At 41.0% G+C, this 21,379-nt stretch overlaps 1 protein-coding gene across 1 annotated transcript in view; it reads right to left on the bottom strand.

The window, feature by feature from the left end:
* Positions 1 to 19,027, bottom strand: part of LOC103597289 (fibroblast growth factor 12) — a gene marked incomplete at its 3' end in the record, with an annotated part of 82,675 nt that extends 63,648 nt beyond the window's left edge. Inside the window, exon 1 of the mRNA XM_008581109.1 lies at positions 17,964 to 19,027. Within this exon, the coding sequence (XP_008579331.1) occupies positions 17,964 to 18,162 (199 nt within the window). The remainder of the gene's footprint in view (positions 1 to 17,963) is intronic.
* Positions 19,028 to 21,379: the final 2,352 nt, after the last annotated feature.

Below are 21,379 nucleotides of genomic sequence, written 5' to 3'. Positions count from 1 at the left end.
TTAGATTGCATACTACATGGCAAATATCAAAAGGGAGGGACGGAAGAGGCCCTTTTGTGTCATATATTTATTTCTTAGTTTGGATAACTGCTGGAACATGCAGCCATGCAGTTTCCCATCTCTATTCATTTATTTGTTCATGTGCTCACCGCCCACATTTACTGCCTATTGAAATTCTCATCTTCCCCGGCCTGGTGCAAATGCCATGCTTCAGAGTGTGGGAGCTGAGGGTAAGTGCACTGAGAGAGGATAAAGAGATTGCATCCACCGGACAAGATCTCAGGCAGTCACAGTTACTTTAAGGCCACTTAAAGGTGCTTTTGTAAGCAGTTGGGAACTGTTGCAAAGATTTTTTCATATGAAAATTCCATGATAATAGTGTGTTTTTAAAAAGTCTGTGTAAAGAATGACCAGAGATTCAAGAAAAGGGACTCACTGTTTAAGTCCCATTTCATTACTTGATTTTCCCTATACAAAACTATGGCAGGAGGGATGAAAAAAAGAAAATATGGAATAAAAGTTGTCAGCTACATGATGTCAATGACTGTGCCTGATTCCTGTTAATGTCCCTTATGGTTCCCAGAAAGTCCTCAGTTAGTAACCTAATGAATAAACAAAGAAATAAAACATCACAGAGATAAAATCAACGAAGTATGTGACTGGATAGGAGGCTTAAAGAGGAGACAAGTCAAGGAGAAGTAGAGTTTCCAACCTAGCAGACAAGAAGATTCTTCTCAGAAAACTACCACTATTTGCTAAATGTCTACTAGATACCCTTAGTAGTATCATTCACTGAGATGGGAAACTAAAGATACAAAGCAGATTGGGGTCTGCAGAAAGATAATAACAAATTCAAAATGAGATACTGGAACAACTACATGGAGTATCTAGCATGTAGTTGGAAATTTCAATGAGGAGCTCAGATATCAATCTGTGGGTCAGAAATGTAGAGGAGACAGATGAAGTCAATAAGAAAGAGCTTATACAGAGAAATGGGAGCAGAGAAAAGAGAAAATAAATAAATCAGTAAAACAGGGAAGACCTCTATTAAGAATATCATTCAGCAAACACTAATGTTCATGAAGATGACCCAACTCTCACAGACACAGCAGTTGACAAATTCAGAGTCTAGCAGAACAAAAACTATAGGAAACAAATAATTTCAATAAAGTGGTACAGGTGTTATGATAAAAGAATCTACAGAGAAGGTGGGTGCACAAAGGAGAAGGTGGATAATTTTACCTGGGAAGTGGGCCTGAATGATGAATGTGTGCTTGTATGAGCAAAGGAGGACAAAGAGAACTACTCTTTTGGGATTAGCAAAATGTATAATCTCTTCATTACATAAATTTACAAAGTGTAACAGTGCAATTGGGCAAAACAACATGCTCAGACTAAAATATGCTCAGTTTCAAACTAAACACAGTAAGGCCTTCGAGCATACAGTTTACATGCTGTGAAATCTACCTGTAAAAGTGCCTGAATCAATTCGTGTAAAGTCTAGACCAACTGGAGACTTAATTGCGAATGCAGGCAAAAACCTCTTATGAAAATCCTAGTAGTTTAGTTAACACTGAAAATAATAAAATTGCTACTGTGAAATTATAAAGTTATTTTCTCAAAGCACAGTATAAACAGCAGTTCAAGGACAGCTGACCAAATATTACTGTGCACAGGGATAAAGTGTTCTCCTAAAGGAAATTCTGATCTAGACTGAAAATATTTTACTCTGGGTTTATCAGATTAAACATGGATTATTATATTTGATTCCAAGCAACACCCTCTACAATGATATTGATAAATTTGAGTTTGTGAACAGGTAGGTAATCAGGATGGTCAACACACCTCCTATATGCAATGCAATTTTAGGTGCTATTAATTCATCTCAAATTAATTATTGCCAAATTTAGGCTAAGTCAGTGTTGGGTCCTGATTTTCAGTCTAGAAAACTGAGGACCAGAAAGGTTAAATAAATTGACCATGTCTCTACTGGCTTCTAAGTTTGTCAAATTTTTCAGTACATCAAATCACCCCTACAGAGGGGCTTGAATCCACTTGTGTAAGCAAGAAGTGAGAAACTAGGAAAGGTAGATTGGAAGTGGTAAGACATGGAATGACTAGGGAGTGTGAGGAGGTATGGCATAGTAAGTTGTCTAGAGCCTTGCTAATCAATGTGTGGGCACTAGACGAGCAGCACCGAATGACCCGGGAGAGACTCCCGAGACCACCTAGACTTCCTGAAGCAGAATTTGCATTTGAACAAGATACTGGGTGATTCAAATGTACATTAAAATTTGAGAAGCACTGATCTAAAGCACTATTATGTAGAAAATAGATTAGAGCTTTTTCCTTTTTTTTTGTTTTATAAAAGACTTTAATTAAGGAGCTTGCAAGTGACAAACTTGGGATTAACATTTGGGAAAATAAAACATTTAATAATCAGAGATGACAACATATGTAATGATCAACCATTAGAATTTAAGAGTAAGATTCCTGACTCTTTAAACTGTTCAAGTAGACAGCTGGACTAAATATAAAATTCTTGGTGTTCTGTACCTCCACTAACCCACAATCTTCTTAAGAGAAAGGCCTGTATCTTTTTCTCTATTGAGCCATACTTCAGTATTAGATAGATAGGTAAGCAAATGTCTGTCAGATCATTGAAAATGCAAATGAATTAACAGTGGTGATGGGGTCAGAGGGTCTCAAATATCAAGTAAGTTAGATGACTTTTAAAGTCCCCTGTAACTCTATGATTACAAAATTAATGAGGTATAGTTTTGCTTTTAGTTCTACCTATATGTGGAATAAAGCTGAATCAGAAAATTTCACCCAACAAATTCAAACTTCTCAAATTCTCATAGTATAGATGAGGATGACTACTTACGGGTGCTGATAAAGCATTGCTGAGTGGGCCGGCCCGGTGGCGCACTGCTACAGTGTGCCGCTTCGGAGCCCGCCGAGGGTTCGGATCCCACATACAGACCGGTTCCCGCTCACTGGCTGAGCGAGATGCGGGCGCAACACCGAGGGTTGCGATCCTGTTGCCGGTCCTGGTCCGGTACGGGCGCGACACTGAGGGTTGCGATCCGTTGCCGGACACAAAAAAAAGACAAAAAGGAAAAAAAAAAAAAACATTGCTGAGTGCCTCCCACTCTCCCTTTCCATCAGGTGTAATAATTTGTATTTACTTGGTTTTCTTAGGCCGATGTCATTGGTAAGCTTTTACATTCAACAAATGTATTTTATGTGGCATCTACGTGTCAAGCGATATCATAGGCTTTGTGTTTCAGCCTGAAATAGATTAATAGCCATGTTCTACAGAAGGACTAAACTCAAGAAATGACTTTATTAGCACCATGTTTAATCAAACAGTAAATCAGCCAGTAACTCAATAGAATCCTACATTCACTCCAACTCATATTTGCATAGGAAGAAATAATGCTATAGCAGTCCTCCAAATTGTTTCTCTGAAGGTTCCTCATGTTTGGTACACACTTTGAAGTAGCCTCTACTGATTGTTATGACATTATCTACAGAAACAAAAAGAGCCCTTCTCATGGAATGGTTAAAATTGACTTTGTGTTAGACTTCAAATTCAGGGAGCAGGCCAAGGTTATTTTTGGTGAAGTGACATGATCAATGGTATAAAAGATTAAACTTAAATTTCTTATGTATAGTCAGCCCTCCATATCCGTGGGTTTAACCAACTGAATATCAAAAATATTTGGGGAAAAAAAAAAATCCACAGAGTTCCAAAAACAAAACTTGAATTTGCCGTGCAATGAGTACTACACTGAATCTACGTGAATGAAGTGATGTGTAGGCATTGTATTAGGTATCATAAGTAATCTAGAGATGACAAAGTATACAGGAGTATATATGTATGTTATATGCAAACACTAGGCCATTTTATAGAAGGGACTAAAACAACTGAAGATTTGGGTACCCACCGCCTGGGTGAGGAGGGGAAGGACACAGTGTCCTGGAACCAATCCTCCGTGGATACTAAGAAACTGTATTATGATTAACATTGTAATCATACTGCACAGATAAGGGGAAAAAACTGCAGAAGAAAAAGGTCAAATACCAATAACACCTATGAGAACAGATGATATGGATAATATACATAAATGAAACTCACAGAAACTCTAAAATCTCTTTTTAGGCAATATTTTAATTATACCCTTCCTTCCGAAATTTTCTAGTATTACCACTAATGAGCACAATTAAATTTCACCAACTTTCCATAATGTTAAATCTCATAACTCTAACAGAATGTCAACCTCCCATCCAGTAAGTGTTGCTTTCTTCCTTCCTTAATTGATGAAATTCCAATGGAAAATGTACCTAAAAGGTGTATCCCAATGTCTAGGAAATCTAAAAACTTGATGATTAAGGCATGAGTTGCCTCTCTGCTACCATCCTAATTCCTATGGCATGCTATACTTTACCACATTTACATTTTTTAATGTAAAATTGTCCTAAAAAATGATGTTCCACATTAGCTTATTCAAAAATAAGTCTCCAACTTTCACTCAATATCATAGTTCCTTTCCAGTCTGTTTTTTATTGTTATCTTCTCTTTGAGACCACAAAATAAATAAATGCATTTCACATTAGAATATAAACTGGTTCCTCCATTTTATTAATTACCTCCAGTGCTGAAGTCCAAACTTATGTGATAGTCTACTTTGAATGCCTGATGAAAATCTGGACACTAAACTATTACAAGGAAAATTTAGAAATACAGTCAATTTTCATTCATTTTTACATTAATGAATATAAGAACAAATAAAGAACATAGAAGAGAGCAGTTAAACAAAAAAATTGTTAATTTTTTGGTATCCATTTAATATGTATGTTAAATCTCCTAGAACTTCATATCAAATACATTATTAAGCTATTTTCTTATATCTGACATTCAGATATTTTGGAATCCATCCACCTATCCTCTATGAATACTAACACCAGAAATATACCTCAAGAATGATAACGCTGAAAGAAATCTCAAAATCCATCTGATAGTAATCCCTTTTTCCTGAAAATGAGGAAACTAAACGAAAGAAAAGAAAAAGGACTTCCCCAAGGTCACAAGGACTCTGACTCCCAGGCCAGTGTTATTTCTATGATACCATGTTATCTTATACTAAATCAAAAATCTCTTATTCATATTTTCTTTTTAAAAAGGCTAGGTTTCAAACCAAGCAAAAGACTAAATACAAAGGATTATAGCATATACAGAAGACTTACTTAATGTTGCTGTCAATAGCTTTAAAAGTAAGAGAAGAGAAAAGAAGAAAAGCCAATGAGGTAATAAAGTGTTGACAGAAAGAACCTTTTTCATTAGACCCAATCAATATTGTATTCCCCCATCACTTAGAGCTTCACCAAAGAAAGTGAAGCCAGAGTGAATATGTTCCCTCAAGGGTACTTAATACTAAAATAACTTGTTGGTCTTAACTGTAAATATAAGTACCATGCATGACTAAATTTGAAATCAATGGCAAAGGTTATTCCTTGTTAATCCTATGTTAATAAACTTAAGCCAGTCAAAAGAGAAAAGGGCCCTTTTCCAGACTGGCTACACTCCCTCTTCCCCTCAGTTTCTGGGGCAAAGATATCAATTAATATAAAGATGCTCCCTTTTTAGCATGCCCATAGACACTGCCCCTTCATAAGTGGTTACCCTTCTGATAAAAAGGAAAGTTCTGATGCTACTAGGCAAAGGACATGCTGAGTGAAACGAGTGGCAATTACAAGTTGATTTGGGGACAAAAGGAAGACATGGAGTTTTAAGCATTTTTCTAATACCTCTACGTCAAATAAAAATGGGTTAATGGAATTTTTGTATCTTAATATCAAATAAACAGAAATTATTATTAGCCTAAAATACTAATATCTTTTCCTGGTCAGCATTTTCACATTTGTGCAGAAATTCCCTTAGAGCCTGACTAGTACTGATGCTGTGAGCACATTGGTCACCAAAGGAATTAATTTCATTTTGATGAGTTACTTTTGATCACCTATTATATAGAAAGCATTAAAATGACAGGATCCTGTCCTCCAGGAACTTATACTCCGGTGGCAGAAACAGATAGGTACTTATACAGTAATTACAGGATAAGACAGACTGAACTACAGACAACAATACAGGTACAAAGCCTGGGGCAGGCAGTGATTCATTCTACCTTGGAATATCTGAGAAGATCCAGCAGAAGAGATGGGAATTTTGCTGGGCTTCAAATAATGGGCAGGACTGCAGCAAGGTGGATAAATGAGCAGTTGTGTTTGGGTAAGTGAAGGATAGGTGTAGAGGTTAATGGCATCCCTTGGGTAGGGAAAAAAAAACCTATAAATTAAAGGAACTGAAATGGATAGATGCAGTAAACATTCTATGAATGTCAAGAAGGTTGAGGTTGGCTAGAACAGTGTGTGGGGAAGGTGGGGAGAAGGAATCTTGATTGTGCAGCCTATTCATGTTAATGATATGATAATAACGCCATATGCTCCTAGCCAGGCCTTGAACCCACAAGTGCATTTTTAAAAGACAGATTGTGGCTAATATTTTTTAAATTAAGGAATTATTACTTTTCTTAAAATATAGACATTAAAGGAGAAACTGTCCAAAAGAATACAGCAAAACTACAACTTTGAAAACGGTAATACAGATATAGCCAGAGTTAACAAATCTCGATTAAATATTGCCCTACAGGAAAAGGACAGGGACTTTCTCATTATTTCTATATCCCGTTCTTGAGTACCTAATATACTCAATAGGTGTCTCACTGCAGGCACCAATTGATCTCAACTATGGATATTTAAAAGCATCTATCCATATTAATATTGCTCAAGACACAGAACACATAGGTAGATCTTGCTACCAGCATTGGGCAGTGTCCCACAACAGGCAGCTCTGGTGTAGCAGCAAGGAACAGGCTTATGGTGAGTTTCAGCCCTTGCTCTGCCTTTTGTAGCTATATGATCTAACCTACCCACTATGAGTTTCAATTCCCTTTTCCATTAGATGGGTAGGTTAATTGTAATGAGCTTCGATGTTTTCTAATGCAACACTTTAAGTTATACACCTTACTAGGTGGACCTCCCAAGGCTGAGGTCATAGAAATTCATCCTCCAGTGTAAGATAAAGAATGGTCTGAGACAAAAGCCCTAACCAAAGAGCCAGTCCCAACAAGAGTTTTAATCAGAATTTCAGGCACTTACCTGGATTCAAACAATGAACCCAGGTGCATGAAGCTTACTGCCCTCCAGCCCTCACAGGTGTGCCCATCAGCCCAAAGGAAACCAGCTTCAGACTGAATGTGGTTGTTCAGCATGAAGAAGGTGACAGGCAGAGCAGCAGTGGTTCAGGTGAAAGTTAACAAGAGTCAGGACCAGCCACAATGCTGCCACCTCTTTTCCCAAGCAAAAGCTGCAGAGGATAAATGGCCCAGGGCCCATGAGGGAAAGACAGGTGAGGCAAGGAGGCAATCAGGAACCCACTCTACCTTTCTGAAGGGAAATTAAATCTCCAATCTCTCAGAGGAATATCCTACACAAAGAGGACTACAGAAGATGCCTGGGTTTCTGTCAATGTGACTTCCTTTCATAGAATTCTGAGCTTCTAGACAATCATCTCATATGACATTTCCCCTTTCCTCTATGGCTACACTCTGGTTGCAAAAATTTACTGCAGTCCTCCTTTGAGGTATTAAATCAAGAAGCAACACAACTTTCACTCGCTCCATAGTGAGAAATGAGTTTTCTTAGAATGTGAGATTTTCTTTATTTTCCATCATTTTCTATTAATTACTCAGACATGGATAAAGCTTTTCTGTTACAGTTTCTTTGGGTGATTTGGGGTAGTTCTTTCTTTAAGGTAATATTGAATACGGAATGGATATTTTGTGAACAGCTCGGCTAAAGCTATTTGTCTAAAAACAAAATCTGACACCTAGTCTAAGCAGGAGATTCAAATATGAATCCCTACCTTTGATACTTAAATTTTGCTCCTGGTTCTTAATTATTTGGAGAGTATTGTCTGATTCTAGGGCACTGAGAAGATGCTCTGGTTCATCTTTTGAATTCCCAAATTAAAATACAATTTAAGCCACCAATGAAATTTTTTTAAAAAGCTCTTTTGAAATTTTTGTCAATTTTTTCTCTTTATAAATTACAAGCTCATAGTTTTTCTCTCATGAATCTCTTCCACACTTCATTTCAATCCTCTTTTTGACCTTTGTTTTTAAGTCTGAAACACTGCAGGTAGCACATTGGATTTAATTCCTAAAGCCTGAAGGAAAAGAATAGGCCGAAAAGGGGGGGGGGGGGTCAAAAGAAATAAAGACTAATATTTTAGACAAAGATATGTTTATTAGTGCATTACAGGAAATTAAACCCTGGGATGCAGTTAGGAACATCCAAAACAGCACGTTAGGAAAATAGTTTTTATCTTTCGTGGTTAAGTAACAAGCAGGGAGCGGGGGGGGGGGGGAGTCAAAAGAAATAAAGACTAATATTTTAGACAAAGATATGTTTATTAGTGCATTACAGGAAATTAAACCCTGGGATGCAGTTAGGAACATCCAAAACAGCACGTTAGGAAAATAGTTTTTATCTTTCGTGGTTAAGTAACAAGCAGGGAGCAGATTAGTGTTTCAAGTCCCCAGCCATAAGTGTTTCTCTTGGAGGGAGGGGAGCTTTAGTTAATGGCTTTTCAAACTTTAGGTATCCTTAAATATAGCTCTCTTGCTTTTTCAAAGAGGGAAACTGAGGTGCATTTCCAGTACCATCAGAATGAAAAGAAAACTAGATTAGGAAAAACAAAATGGGTTCAAATCCAGAATCTAATTCTAACTAGCACTGTGAAATTGGCAAACACTGGGCTTGCAGGACCTTAGCATCTTTATGTGAGAAGTGGCAATACGCAGTTCAGAATCCCTCTTCCTCTGAGGTTTGCTCAATGAGTTGGCGTGTCATTTGCTCATTGATTTAACAGTGACTGAAGGATTGCAGTGACACAGGCAGTATGCTGGGCACTGAGAATCTAGTGCTGCCCAGGGCACAGGTCCTGTCCTTGAGAACTCACATTATCCTCACAGATGAGGCCCACAAACATAGCACATGATACAGCTCAGTTTTGGGACACCATGAAATACTTGAAAGATTCACCAATAAGCAAAAGGAAGGTGCTATAGACTGAATGTTTACATATGGCCCAAATTTATATGCTGAAATCCTAACCTCCAAGGTGACAGTATTAGGATGTGGGGTATGTGGGAGGTGATTAGGTCATGAGGGCTCTGCCCCTTCTGCCATATGAAAAGGCAGAAAAAGAAGACTGCCGTCTATGAACCAGGACCCTCACCAGACACCGATTCTTCTGGCTCCTTGATCTTGGACTTCCCAGCCTCTAGAACTATGAGAAATACATTTCTGTTGTTTAAACCACCCAGTCTATGGTATATTCTCATAGCAACCAGAATGGACTAAGAAAGGAGGAATCATCATTATAATTATTATTACTGTACACAATTTTTAGGCAACATAAATGTGTTCCTAAAGGCATTAATGTTCCTAAAGGCCTAAATACATTAAAGTAATCATTTTTTTAAAGGTGACAAAGTATGAAAAGAAGGAATTGGAACAATTTGGTGGCTCCAAACCCTGGCTGCACATTAGAATCATCTAGAGAATTAAAAACAAACAAACAAACAAAACTGATGACTGATGCTTGGGCCCCAGAGTGAACACACTAAATCAGACTTTCTGGGTGTGTGGCCATTAGCATATTTTAAAAATTCCCAGTTGATTTCATTTTGCAGCTAGGGCTGAGAGCCACTGGCCTATATAAGTGCTAAGCTCTAACATTTTATGATTCGATGTACAGGTCCTATTTGTCCCATGTCATTCTTCTCTTCTAGGAAATCAAATTTGGTCTTAGGCCTTAGGGCCCTCTCGATTGAACCCTGAAAAGTCATTAAGAAAAGATTATATATACTCAAACTCCCATTAAGAGGCATTAACATGAGTGTGGTTAGAAGCAGGGAGTCTGGGGGATGTACAGTGCCACAAACTAATCAAATGACATTAATAATAGGTAGAAACAAATGAGAAGAATTTTACACTTTGTCTTTTTAAAGTGATTTGAGTATGCAAAGGACAGTGAACTTGATCGAAATCACTTATAAAACCCATCTAGGTACATAAACAAAAGCCATTTCAGAATATGGATATTTAGGACTAAACCAGGTCAAAAGTCTTTGAAGTCCTATTAAATATTAAATATTTTGTTTCAATTTTAAAAGACTAGAAAAACTTAATGTTTTCTGCTTTCCTTAATATTTGTCACTGCCTAACACATATTTGCTTATAAGACTGCCCTTGCAAGACAGTACCTCCTGATCAATGCAGGAGGGTGAGCATTCTACAGTGTTTCCTTAAAAGTTCAAGAACAAAGTAGATAGCCTTGTAGAGATAGGTATTAAGGATTTTCAGCATATTATGTAACTGTTAGACAAAAAATTATAACCAATTTTCCACATGGCATTCTATAGTGCTTTGTAGTTTGATAAATATATTATTTGATCCATATCAACTCTGCTTCTCCACCAGCATTCCTCTATCTCAGCAAAGGCACAATTCATTATTGAGTTGTTCAGCCAGGAATTATCCAGGCATCTTTCTTTCTGAACCCATAGTCTACCTCTGATCAGGGTCTGTTCATTCTCCCTCCACCCACTCTTTTCATTTCTATGGCCACCACCTAATTTTATGTCATTATCATATACAACCTAGACCAGCGGTTTTCAAACCTTTTGGTCTCAAGACCCTTTTACACCCCTAGAAATTGAGTACCCCAAAGATCTTTTGTTTATGTCAATTATATCTCTTAATATTTACTGTATTTAGAACTTACAATGACAATTTTCAAATATTTATTCATTAAAAATAAAAATAAGCCCATTAGTGTTAACATAAATAGCATGTTTTAATAAAACATAACTATATTTTCCAAAACAAACAAAAAAAATTAGTGAAAAGACTTGTTTATAAACATGGTTGCAAATCTCTTTAACGTCTGGCTTAACAGAAGTCAGCTGGATTCTCAAACCTGCTTCTACATTCAATCTGCGATATGTTGTTGTGGTTAAAGGGATATAAAGATAACCTGACCTCACACAAAAATACGGTTGAAAAGGAAGGAAAATCTTAATAGCCTTTCCAGATGATTGTGGATATATCATACAGTCTCTGGAAAACTCCACTGGACACTTGTGACAGAATGAGTGGAAAAGGCAAAAAATTAGCATTGTTATGAAATATTTTTATTAAAAGAGTTTTGACCTTGCAGACCCACTGAAAGATTTTCAGGGAGTTCCCAGGGCCTCTGTACTTCACTTTGAAAACTGCTGGCCCAGGCTGATGCCCTGGCCTCTTTACTGTTCCTTTGCTTTCACTCTGGATCCCTTGCAACACACTCTTTTCTCCAAAGCCAAAGTGCCCCTTTAAAAATACAAGTCACATTATATCACCCCTACTGCTGATCCTTCTTTGGATCCTCAATTAAAATGTAAAATGCCTCGAAGGGTTTTGAAGGCCCCACACAATTCAGTCCTTGCCCCAAGCTTTCCAATACCACCTGTACCCATCTCCCCTCATTCTCATTGCTGCAGCTATACTTGACTTTCTTCAAAAGCCCCAAGCTCCATCTCACATCAACCTTAACACAAGTTGTTCTCTACTGCCTTGAATGTTCTTCCATCCCTCTTTGCCCGTCTCATCCTTTGGAGCTCAGATTAAATGAGTCTTCCTCAGAGAGGCATTTCCTGACCGAATGCTAGGGCTTGTATCTTCATTTTACAAATCAGCAAACTAAAGCACAAAGATATTAAGAAACTTGATTAATGTTCTTACAAATAATATATCCAGAATTTGAATCAGATCTCACTCTGAAGTCCACAGACTTAATTGCTCTGCTACATTGTGACTAAGATGGTAACTTAAAAAAATAAAATTAAATAAATAAAGACTAAATCCTACAGGGCTCTCCTGAACTTCGTATTAACCTCTTTACTTTCGAAAACATCTCAAGCAATTGTTTATGTTTATAGTCAAGAAAGTCTGCCCCTCTGGGCCCAAGTCTCCCAGCAGGTTTTTAGGTGCCCCAAGTGGCACCCCCTGATATCTCTGAGGCTGCTCTCATGCAGAGAGGGACATCCCAGCCAGGAGGCTGTGCCCAGGACATAACACAACCAAAGGACTGCTTCTTCAGTACCGGCCTGAATATCGTCAGCTTATCCACTTCACTCCTCCTCCCTGAGGACTCTAGATCACACAACACAGAGCAAAGCAAACCCTATAATCATTCCACATTTCTTAAACTCTTCATTGGATTCCCCCAACAATAATTCCCCACCTTCGAATCAAATTAAGTTATTCAGATTCAGGGCTTCTTAGGTAAACCTGGTAGAAGATAAAGACAGATGATCTGCAGTATGGGGACTGGGGGCCATGTGACAGCTTAGTCACCTTCTGATTCCATGAACATGAAAAAGTCTCTTTGGCACTTTAAGGCTTAGTTTTCTTATTTCTAAAATGGAGTGAACTAAGTGGATTGGTATAAAGAATATAAGAGGCAAAAGTTGTGAAGAAACTGTAAATTATGAAGTCACATTGTCAAGTTAGTTGTTATTAAAATCTATTATTATATAGGATCAATTATAGACATTTTACATCTAAGGCACCTCCCTCTCACAGATGCATAGAAGACGACCTCAGAATCGGAGCCCTTCGGATATGGTGCATCTTTCTTTAGACAACAAGCTCTGTAATTCCATAGGTAAGCAATAGAAAAAACCCAAAATGTAGTATATTCTGTCCCCTATGTCTAACAAGGTTGTCATTGAGAGTCCTCATAAAATTTATAATAATGCTAGGAGAAAAGGTCAATAGCAAATACACATTACGATGATGCAATCAAGAAGAAGAAAAAAATAATCACTATTAAGAAATTTCCCAAACCAAATCTGCATTGTAATATCCATGCACAAATATGCTCTCACCAAGAATAAATGCAATTTGGTGCCATACCAGTAAGGCCAGGACTTTTCAAAATTTAATTTTATAAGACAAAGCTTTTTTTTCCTAAATATCTTCCAAAATATTTCTATTGCTTCCTCAAATACAGAGACTACCTCATTTCCTACAAATTGTTTTTCTAATTCTGCTAAAGAATAACAACTGCATTCAAACTTTATGCCTTAATCCTGAGTTACAGCTTGATGAGATCTCTTTGAGATGAAAGAAATCAAGAGATCACAGTACCTATTTTAAAATGTTCTTATAATGGAAACATAATTTGTTGATGAGAATGCACTGCAGTAGAAAAACAGGATTTTGAAAACACATACAAAGTATCAGTTTAAACCCTGGGGTGGGTTTCTGAGGAAAAAAGCTTATTTTGTTTCTTTTTAACAAACATCAAGCCAAATACATTTAATTAGACTGATTTTGTAGTTCAGACATGAGTCACACTTTTAAAAGAGAAAATACAAAGTACTTGCTGTAAATGTAGAATATCTTCTGTCATAAGAATCTATTCTTGATGTATATACATTTATTTCAATTTATAAAAATGTAATTTATATTCCATAGATCACATGATTACACATTATTTCACCTATGCTGTCATCTTCATGATGTCATCTTCTATTTACTGTAATGTTTTCTTCCTCTATGTAAAAGTATGTTTGATAGTAAAATGTCAAATGAGTATGCTGTTAAATACTGTATATCTACCAAAACAAGTTTGAAGAATACTAAAATATTTTGAACAGCCACAATTTTTATAATAGCAAAAATAAGGACTCAGAAAAATATGACAAAGAAAAACCACAAATTTTGGTAAAGTTACAATCACTTCTTTGATTTATTTTATCACTTAGTGCAATTATACTACACCTTTTTTTTTTTTTTAAGGGAAGGACATATAAAACCAAACACTTAAAATCTGAAAAACATCTAATGTTTTTTAGGTAAGGGATTTCTCTCAGTTGACTTTTTTTTTAATGTTCTTGTTTAAGAGAAATAACTACATTTTATAGAAAAATAATAAAAACACCAAAATCACTTAAAATACATAGATTTAAGCTTATCAAGTTCCTCTGCACTTTCCAGAAAGGTTCTCACTTGAAAAATGAAAGTGCGATACTGAATGACCTCTAAGATTTGTGGCTACTCAGACATTCAGAGTCTCTAAACACATTTTCTTTCTCGATTGTGAATGCTACCCATTACCTGCAGTAACTTCTGAGTCAAAATATACATCATTTTTGGAGTCAATTTGTTCGGGCGTTTCTATTCAAAATAAGGCAAATGCTGGAAATGAAAAGGCCACATAATTCATATGGATGTATTAATAATCTAGGTACAGCAAATTAAGTGACATCAACATTCAAGCAAATATTCCAGCAGGCCTGGCTCATATGCGTATTTCACATATAAATAATGACTCAATCAACATGAGAATGCTCCTTTCTTTACAAGAAAGTACACAAACAGAAATGTTTTAAAAAGTCTTTCATGGTTCAGTGAACTCAGCCAACTTGCCAGTTCAGAGTCTCCAACATTTCATTTCCAAAAAGCTGCAGCCCACACAGTGCCTAAGGGTTCGCCATTCCTGCACTGTCTACAGGTCTTCACTATTGGGTTCATTTCAATCATACATGCTAGCTACAGGGTGTTTGTTTCAGAACTCCAATTGCCTGTCTTAGCCTTGCCATCTTCTGCGAGACAGGTCCTGTACTCTTATCTCTGTTCTAATTATAAAATAATAATGATAATGATAATAGTAATACCAGCTCTTAATGGTTAAAACAAAAACACAAAATTATTTCCATCCTCTCATAGTGCACACGCAGTTCTTCGCACTACTTTTTTCTGTGTTGTATCACAAAGAAGGCAGTCAAAAAAAAAAAATCAACTGACTCTAGGTCTAGTTCCAATTTTGCCACAATCTAGTTGTACACCCTTCGATAAACCACAAACTTGCTATGGCTTTACGATTTTTCATCTAGAAAGGTAAGGATTTTGCTGCACAATCTCAGGGTGTGCCATCACATAGTGCTCCGGGATAGCCTTCACAAAGACCCCGAGTTGCACCATGGCCTTGAAACTGTGATGTGAGCTCTTGCCCTGCCAGACCCCATGTTTTCATTCTGTGTTACTGTGATTTCAAAATCTGAGCCCTTTACTATGATAAATTCAGGATCCTCCTCTGTGTTTACAAAGTTTCAACACTATACATATCAGAACTTGGTGAGCTATGAAGAGATTGAGAGACACTCAATGTGCTGTTTCTGCAATCAGAAATACAACCATGGACTTTCCTATGGAATACTCGGCTGGTGTACCCTCACTCCTTTAGAGAGTCTGGTCAATGGATGTGTGTCTCAATAACAGAAATTCAGAGTGGAAATTCTTTATCAGGACAAATTATTCCATTTCACCACTTCACTATGTGTAACTCAGTTTGTAGTTCACAAGGATATGGCTTGGAAGGGCTACTGGTTTTAAGAATAACTCAAATAAGAGAACATATCAAAGTGCTTATAAAACAGATTTCTTCAAATAGTTTTTCTTTTCGGTGTTTAGGAACTTCCTCCGAATCCAGCTAAAGAAACCTCTCTGGAATTGAGATGTGGAAGGTGCTATCTCTCTATAAATAGGCTCGTCCCATGCTATGTGAATCATAGTTGCTGACAGCAAATCAACAGATTAATTATTTAGCTTTGTTAGTAATGATAATAGCCCACTATCATTTTCCCAAAAAGCTTTTCCACACCCCACACTCCCATTCTTCTAAGCTAAACTTCATAACAAACTGAAGTCTGCAGTGTACAAATGCACTTGTATTGCCCTCACACTGGGAATGTCTTAACAGGTCCTGCCATCTCTCTGCCAGATTGTGACACTTTAGCTAAAGGAAGTCACCAGTCAGGATCCTCCCTGCCTAGATGAACACTAAGTAGATAAAAAAAAAAAAGAAGCAGATTAAATGAACACAGAAGAAAACAATAAACTCAGAAATTCCCTCAAATTCACTATTTTCTAATGAGATGCTTAGGAAAGTGCCACAGGAAGCAATGAATATAGTCCTTCCTTCCTATGCAAAATTAAGCTATTCAAATTAAGCCATGCAAAATCAAGCCATTGCTCATCTCCAAATCAACTTCAACCAAAGATCAGGTGAGTAAATCCTATCAATACACAAATATAATCCACCTATAATTCTTATTACATTGTTTTTAGCTGAGATGACTGAATAAGATCAACTCACAAACATCATATAATTATCTCAACTTGACTGGAATAACATATTGCCCAGACTGAGATATAAGAGTCACATTGAGTTCAGAGCCTTAAAGTTCCCTGTATGTAGACCATATAAGCCCTGAGAGAAGAAGGCCTTCAAATGATCCCAGCACAACAAAACAAGTGATTTGATTTTCCCCAATATGAATTATTTACTGTACAGAGATAACTCTAGTCTTTGCATACATAAAATAACAGAGACTCGAGGAGCTCCAACCTTGTGATCATAATTATTTTTGCTTACTCCTGAAATTGACTACTTTATTATCATCACAGAATAAGAAAATGAGCCTACTATGGAGTGAAAAATGTCATGAAAACCCAATAGAAAATGAAACAGGATGGCTTCTTCACAAGGCTTAATCCCAAATGCCTAAACTGATGTTGAGCCCCACTTGCCCACACTTTCCAAGCGTTTTCCTTACCCTGATTAACCTAGCCCATGTGCCTCATTCCTGGGGCCCAAGAGAATACCATAATCAGCATTGTAAAGAGGCAAACTAGTCAACTGATCACAAAGGAGGTTCCCTTTCTAGATGGTATTCCCTTTCAGCTGTCCACACTGAGTAGAGTATCTGCATATTGCAAACGACCCTGCGGCCACACCCAGAGGATCAATCATCTGATGGAAGCACAGATCTCTCAGCAATTCTGTTTTTATTCTCTCAAACTGGGACACTAGCCTGGCTTGAGCTGGGAATCATCACACGAAACTCAAGGCATCCGATTTCCTTTGTAAATAGAAACATGTCAAGAGCAATCATTTGAGGTTAGGGAAGAGAATCAGCTTCAGAAAGTCCATGCCATGAAAATCTGACAAATCTCAAGGTTTCTTTACACTCCCTGAGGCCAAACTGGAATACTATCTTGTTCCCTTAATGTCCCAAAAGTTAAGTGAGAGTGTGCGGAGGAAGGCAATAGGATGGAAAAGTTAATGAGGAGAGCACTTGGAAACCCTGAGAGTGCTCGGAAGAAGAGAACAGGAAAAGGAGGACTATGTAAAAGGAAGTGAAAAGGACAGGAGAAGAAATGGAGAGATGAAAAATTGATTGGTATGTCTGATAGATGCAAATACCATGTGTTTGCTGGAGGAAGTTAGAAGAATAAATTTAAGTTCATCTGGTGTTTACTAAGTGTCTATCATATGTTGTTATGAGGGATATAGGGAGACTTGTTTATCTTTAGGTCTTCAGTGGGCAGTACAAGTATTCAATAAATGGATGGATGGAAGAGAGAAAAGGAGAGGGCGGTAGGGAGGGAGAGAAAGAGAGAGAATGAATAAGTGAACGAGGTGGTCACTGCCCTCAAGACTCTACAGGCCATTTGGGACTAGGTGAATCTGTACATGTAACTCTCATACCAGCCAAACTGTGGTTTTATTAAAGTAGAGAGTGTTTTCCTGAATATGGGACAAGAAGCTATTAACTGGCAGAGAGTAGTTGAAAGAGATGTCTGGAAATTAGAGAAGAAGAGGGGCCAGAACAGAAGAGAGGGATCCTGGTTCCCTTGCACGGGCGTCCCCCGGTGCCTTGAGGAAGGGGAGCGGAGTGTCGGTCTCTGGGGAGCCCACTCTCCGGGCTTCTACTGACCTGGTCTCCGCCTCACCGGCCTCTTGCGGCCGCTGCAGAAGCGCACTTTGCTGAACACCCCGAGAACGTGCCTCTCGCACAGGGAGCGCCCGTCTTTGCTGGGGCTGGAGCGGCGTTTGGAGGCCGACACCCGGTCGCTGTTGGACTCCCTCGCCTGCCGCTTCTGCCGGATCAAGGAGCTGGCTATCGCCGCAGCCATAGCTGCTCAACGCGGGCCCCGGGCCCCAGGCTCCAATGCGCCCTCGGGATCGCGCTCCGCCGGGGCGAGGGCAAGACCTCGGCGGCCGGGAGGGACAGGGCAGGCGCGGGGAAGCAGTGTTAATATTTGAAGAGGCTGCAGTACCGAAAACTCGGCGCCCAAGGGTTAGTCCGAGTCTGGGCAGTGGCGACAAAACGTGTGAAAATCCAGATGTAAACTTCCCCAACCGCTGGCGGCGATGATGGGGCGGTCCCAGACCTTCCTGCGAAGTAGACGTTTGCACCTCAAACTTGCTCCCCAAGGCGATCCGCGTCCAAGGGGCCAGTGGGGAGTTTGGTCACACTGCGTTCGGAGTACCAGGGGGAAGGGGACGAAGGATGTCCAAAATAACAAGCCGTGCCCCTGTTGGAGAGGCTCAAGCGTTGCAAGGTGTCCAAAGTATATCTACACATACATACATATAAAACCCATTTACAAAGCAGAGTCTGGACCGAGGCGGGGAGCGTGCCCCGGTAGAAAATACTAAAAAGTGAATAAAACGTTCCTTGAGAAAACAAGCCACCAACCGCAAGAGAAAAGGAGAGGAAGGCAGCAATTTAACTCCCTGCAGCCCGCAGTTCTGGAGATTAGGAGGTCCGTCCCGGCTGGGCGAGGTCCACGGAATGCATCGCCCCGGCTGCAGCTCTCCAGGGGCCGCCGCCGGAGTTCTGGAATTCCGAGAGGCGCGAAGTGCGAGCGGGCAGCCGGAGTCTGGGGAGGGGCGCGGGGCGGGGGCCGCTGTTTCCAGCTGCCGTGAGCTCGACTCGGGCCCTCGCACTGCAAAGAGAGCGGGAGGCGAGGGAGGGGGAGGACAGGAGGGAGGGAAGGAGATCCTCGAGGGCCAAGCACCCTCGGGGAGAAACCCGCGAGAGGCGATCCGCGGGGTCCCCAGAGCGGGCGCTGTTTCTCTCTCCGCTTGCTTTCCGGCACGAGACGGGCACAGTTGGTGATTATTTAGGGAATCCTAAATCTGGAATGACTCAGTAGTTTAAATAAGCCCCCTGAAAAGGCAGAGATGCCGAAGGTGTCCTCTCCAGCTCGGCGCCCACACGCCTTTAACTGGAGCTCCCCGCCATGGTCCGCCCGGAGCCGCCGCACCGTGCAGGTCTCCGCACAGGCTCAAAGCGAGCGAGCGAGGGAGGAAAGGAGGGGGCGCCCTGGCGGGCTCGGGATCAGGTCATCGCCGCGCTGCCCGGGCCCCCCAGGCTCGCGCGCCCCGGCAGTCGGCAGCTCACAGTCTGCAGTTCAGATGGGGATTACCCGCCCGACGAGAGGCCGATCACTCAGTCCCGCACGGCCCATGCCGGCCGAGGAAGGAAGTGACCGGCGCGCTGCGAACACTCGCGCGTCGGCTCGGGTGGGGCGGGGGCTGGCTGCGGGCGACGTCGGCTCGCGGCGCCTGCGGCTCCCGGCCGGAGCTGCCCACCATGGTCTGTTGCCGGGGGAGCGGGTTAGGGGCTCTAGGCCACCAGGGGCAATGGCGGGAGACAGACGAGCGCGCCACCGGGGCCCTCGGAGCTGGACGCGGATTCAGGGGACGGGGCCATCAGGCAGGTGTGGTCGGCTGCCAACTCGCCCAACTTGCTGCGCGGTTGGTCACTCAGAGCCCCGGGCTTGCAGGGCGCCCCCCCGCCGCCGCGCCGCCGCCTCCCCAGGCCCGGGATGGGGCGCTCAGGGCGGAGTCCCATTCATGGGTTGAGTCTCTGGGCGCGCCGAGCCTCACCGGCTCCCCGGCGCCGCCGCCCCACCAGCTCGCTCGGCTGGAGCGCTAGCTCCTCAGGAAACTCCAGGTGGGGGCGACAGCCACCGAGAGGGCGGGTGGAACCAAGAGCCGGTGGCACCGGAGTTCCTCCTGCACCATTCACCGACCGGGGGAGAGCGGAAGAGCTCCCAGGTGGGGCCCAGCTGGCGGCTGGGCTCCTGGAGGGCAGGAGAGCGCAGCGCACTCGGTACGGCTCCCTTTCCTCGAGCCTTCTGCTCCCAGGCTCCCTTCTTTCCTTCCTCCCTCCCATTACCCTTCTTCCCCCTCTGTCTTCTGTCTCTCCCCTTTTCTCCTCTCTACGCAATCCTACGTGATTGAGGTTTGGATGAGAAATTTTCAGAGGCAGAGCGAGGGAACTGCAGCTCGGTTCTGCTCTGTCCCGTCCCTCCCACAAGAGAAAACACAACCAAAGACGGGTTAAAGGACCCTAGGTGCACAAAGGAGGAGGTAGAGGTGATGAGAGGACGCAGTCCATGTCTCTCCAATAAGCTGGAGCATGTAGAATTCTGTTTTGAAAGGAAGTAGATGTTGGAGAAAGTAACAATGGCTTCTCCGGCCCTCATGTTGAACCCTCATGTTGAATCTTTGGCTCATTTTGGAAAAGGAAAAAGTACTTCTGCCTCCTTGGAACCAAGATTTCTTGGTTCTCTCTGGAAAGATGCAAAGTAGACTCAGCCCTCCAAAAGAGGAACCAAGTGAGCGACCTCCACTGAGGGTGAATGGAGATGGGGTGGGGGAGTGACGTGGGAAAGGACGGTCAACAATTGGCTTTAGAGTGCAGTCAGGTCTCCAGAAGTGCTTGTGAGGACAGCTGATATTAGAGAGACTCACAGAGGAGTCATCCAAGTTAAAATGCAGCATGAGAGATTCAGGAAATGCAAAAGGATCCCCTTCCATTCATGCTAAGGGCTGGGAGTGGCTATTAGTTACACTTAAATAAATTTCTCTTCAACTTGTCTTTAAATATCCCTAATCTCTCCCCTTCACAGACATTTACCTAAGCATCAAGGGTAGTGTCGAAGGACTGAATGGATGATTTCCAAGCTCAGACAGGTGTATGTTGGAAACACCCTAATAGAGGGCAAGGAAAATGCAAGCTCTGGAAGCTAGTGAAAATGGATGTTGTGGCCCAGAGGGGCCCCAGGAATTCTCTAAGTATGGGCACAAACCTGTGGGCCTAGCAAAGATCCACTTGGGCAATGAGAAAGACTGAGGTCTGTAACGTTGTTTAGACTGAGCGGTGAGTCTAACAACCCTACCCTGTCTTGTTTCTGGGGGCCTGGTCCATCCAGGCTGCCAGTTGGACAAAACAGAGGCTTGCACAAAGGGGCTTGTTGGGCAGATGGCTGGTAGGAGGATTAAATAGGCAAGGCACTTGAAGAAGGGGGGAATCCCAACTGACAATGGGGAGCACAT

Source organism: Galeopterus variegatus, unplaced genomic scaffold (assembly GCF_000696425.1).
Source record: "Galeopterus variegatus unplaced genomic scaffold, G_variegatus-3.0.2 Scaffold2268, whole genome shotgun sequence".
In the NCBI taxonomy this organism is placed as follows: Eukaryota; Metazoa; Chordata; class Mammalia; order Dermoptera; family Cynocephalidae; genus Galeopterus; species Galeopterus variegatus.
This window is presented reverse-complemented; position numbering and strand designations above follow the sequence as displayed.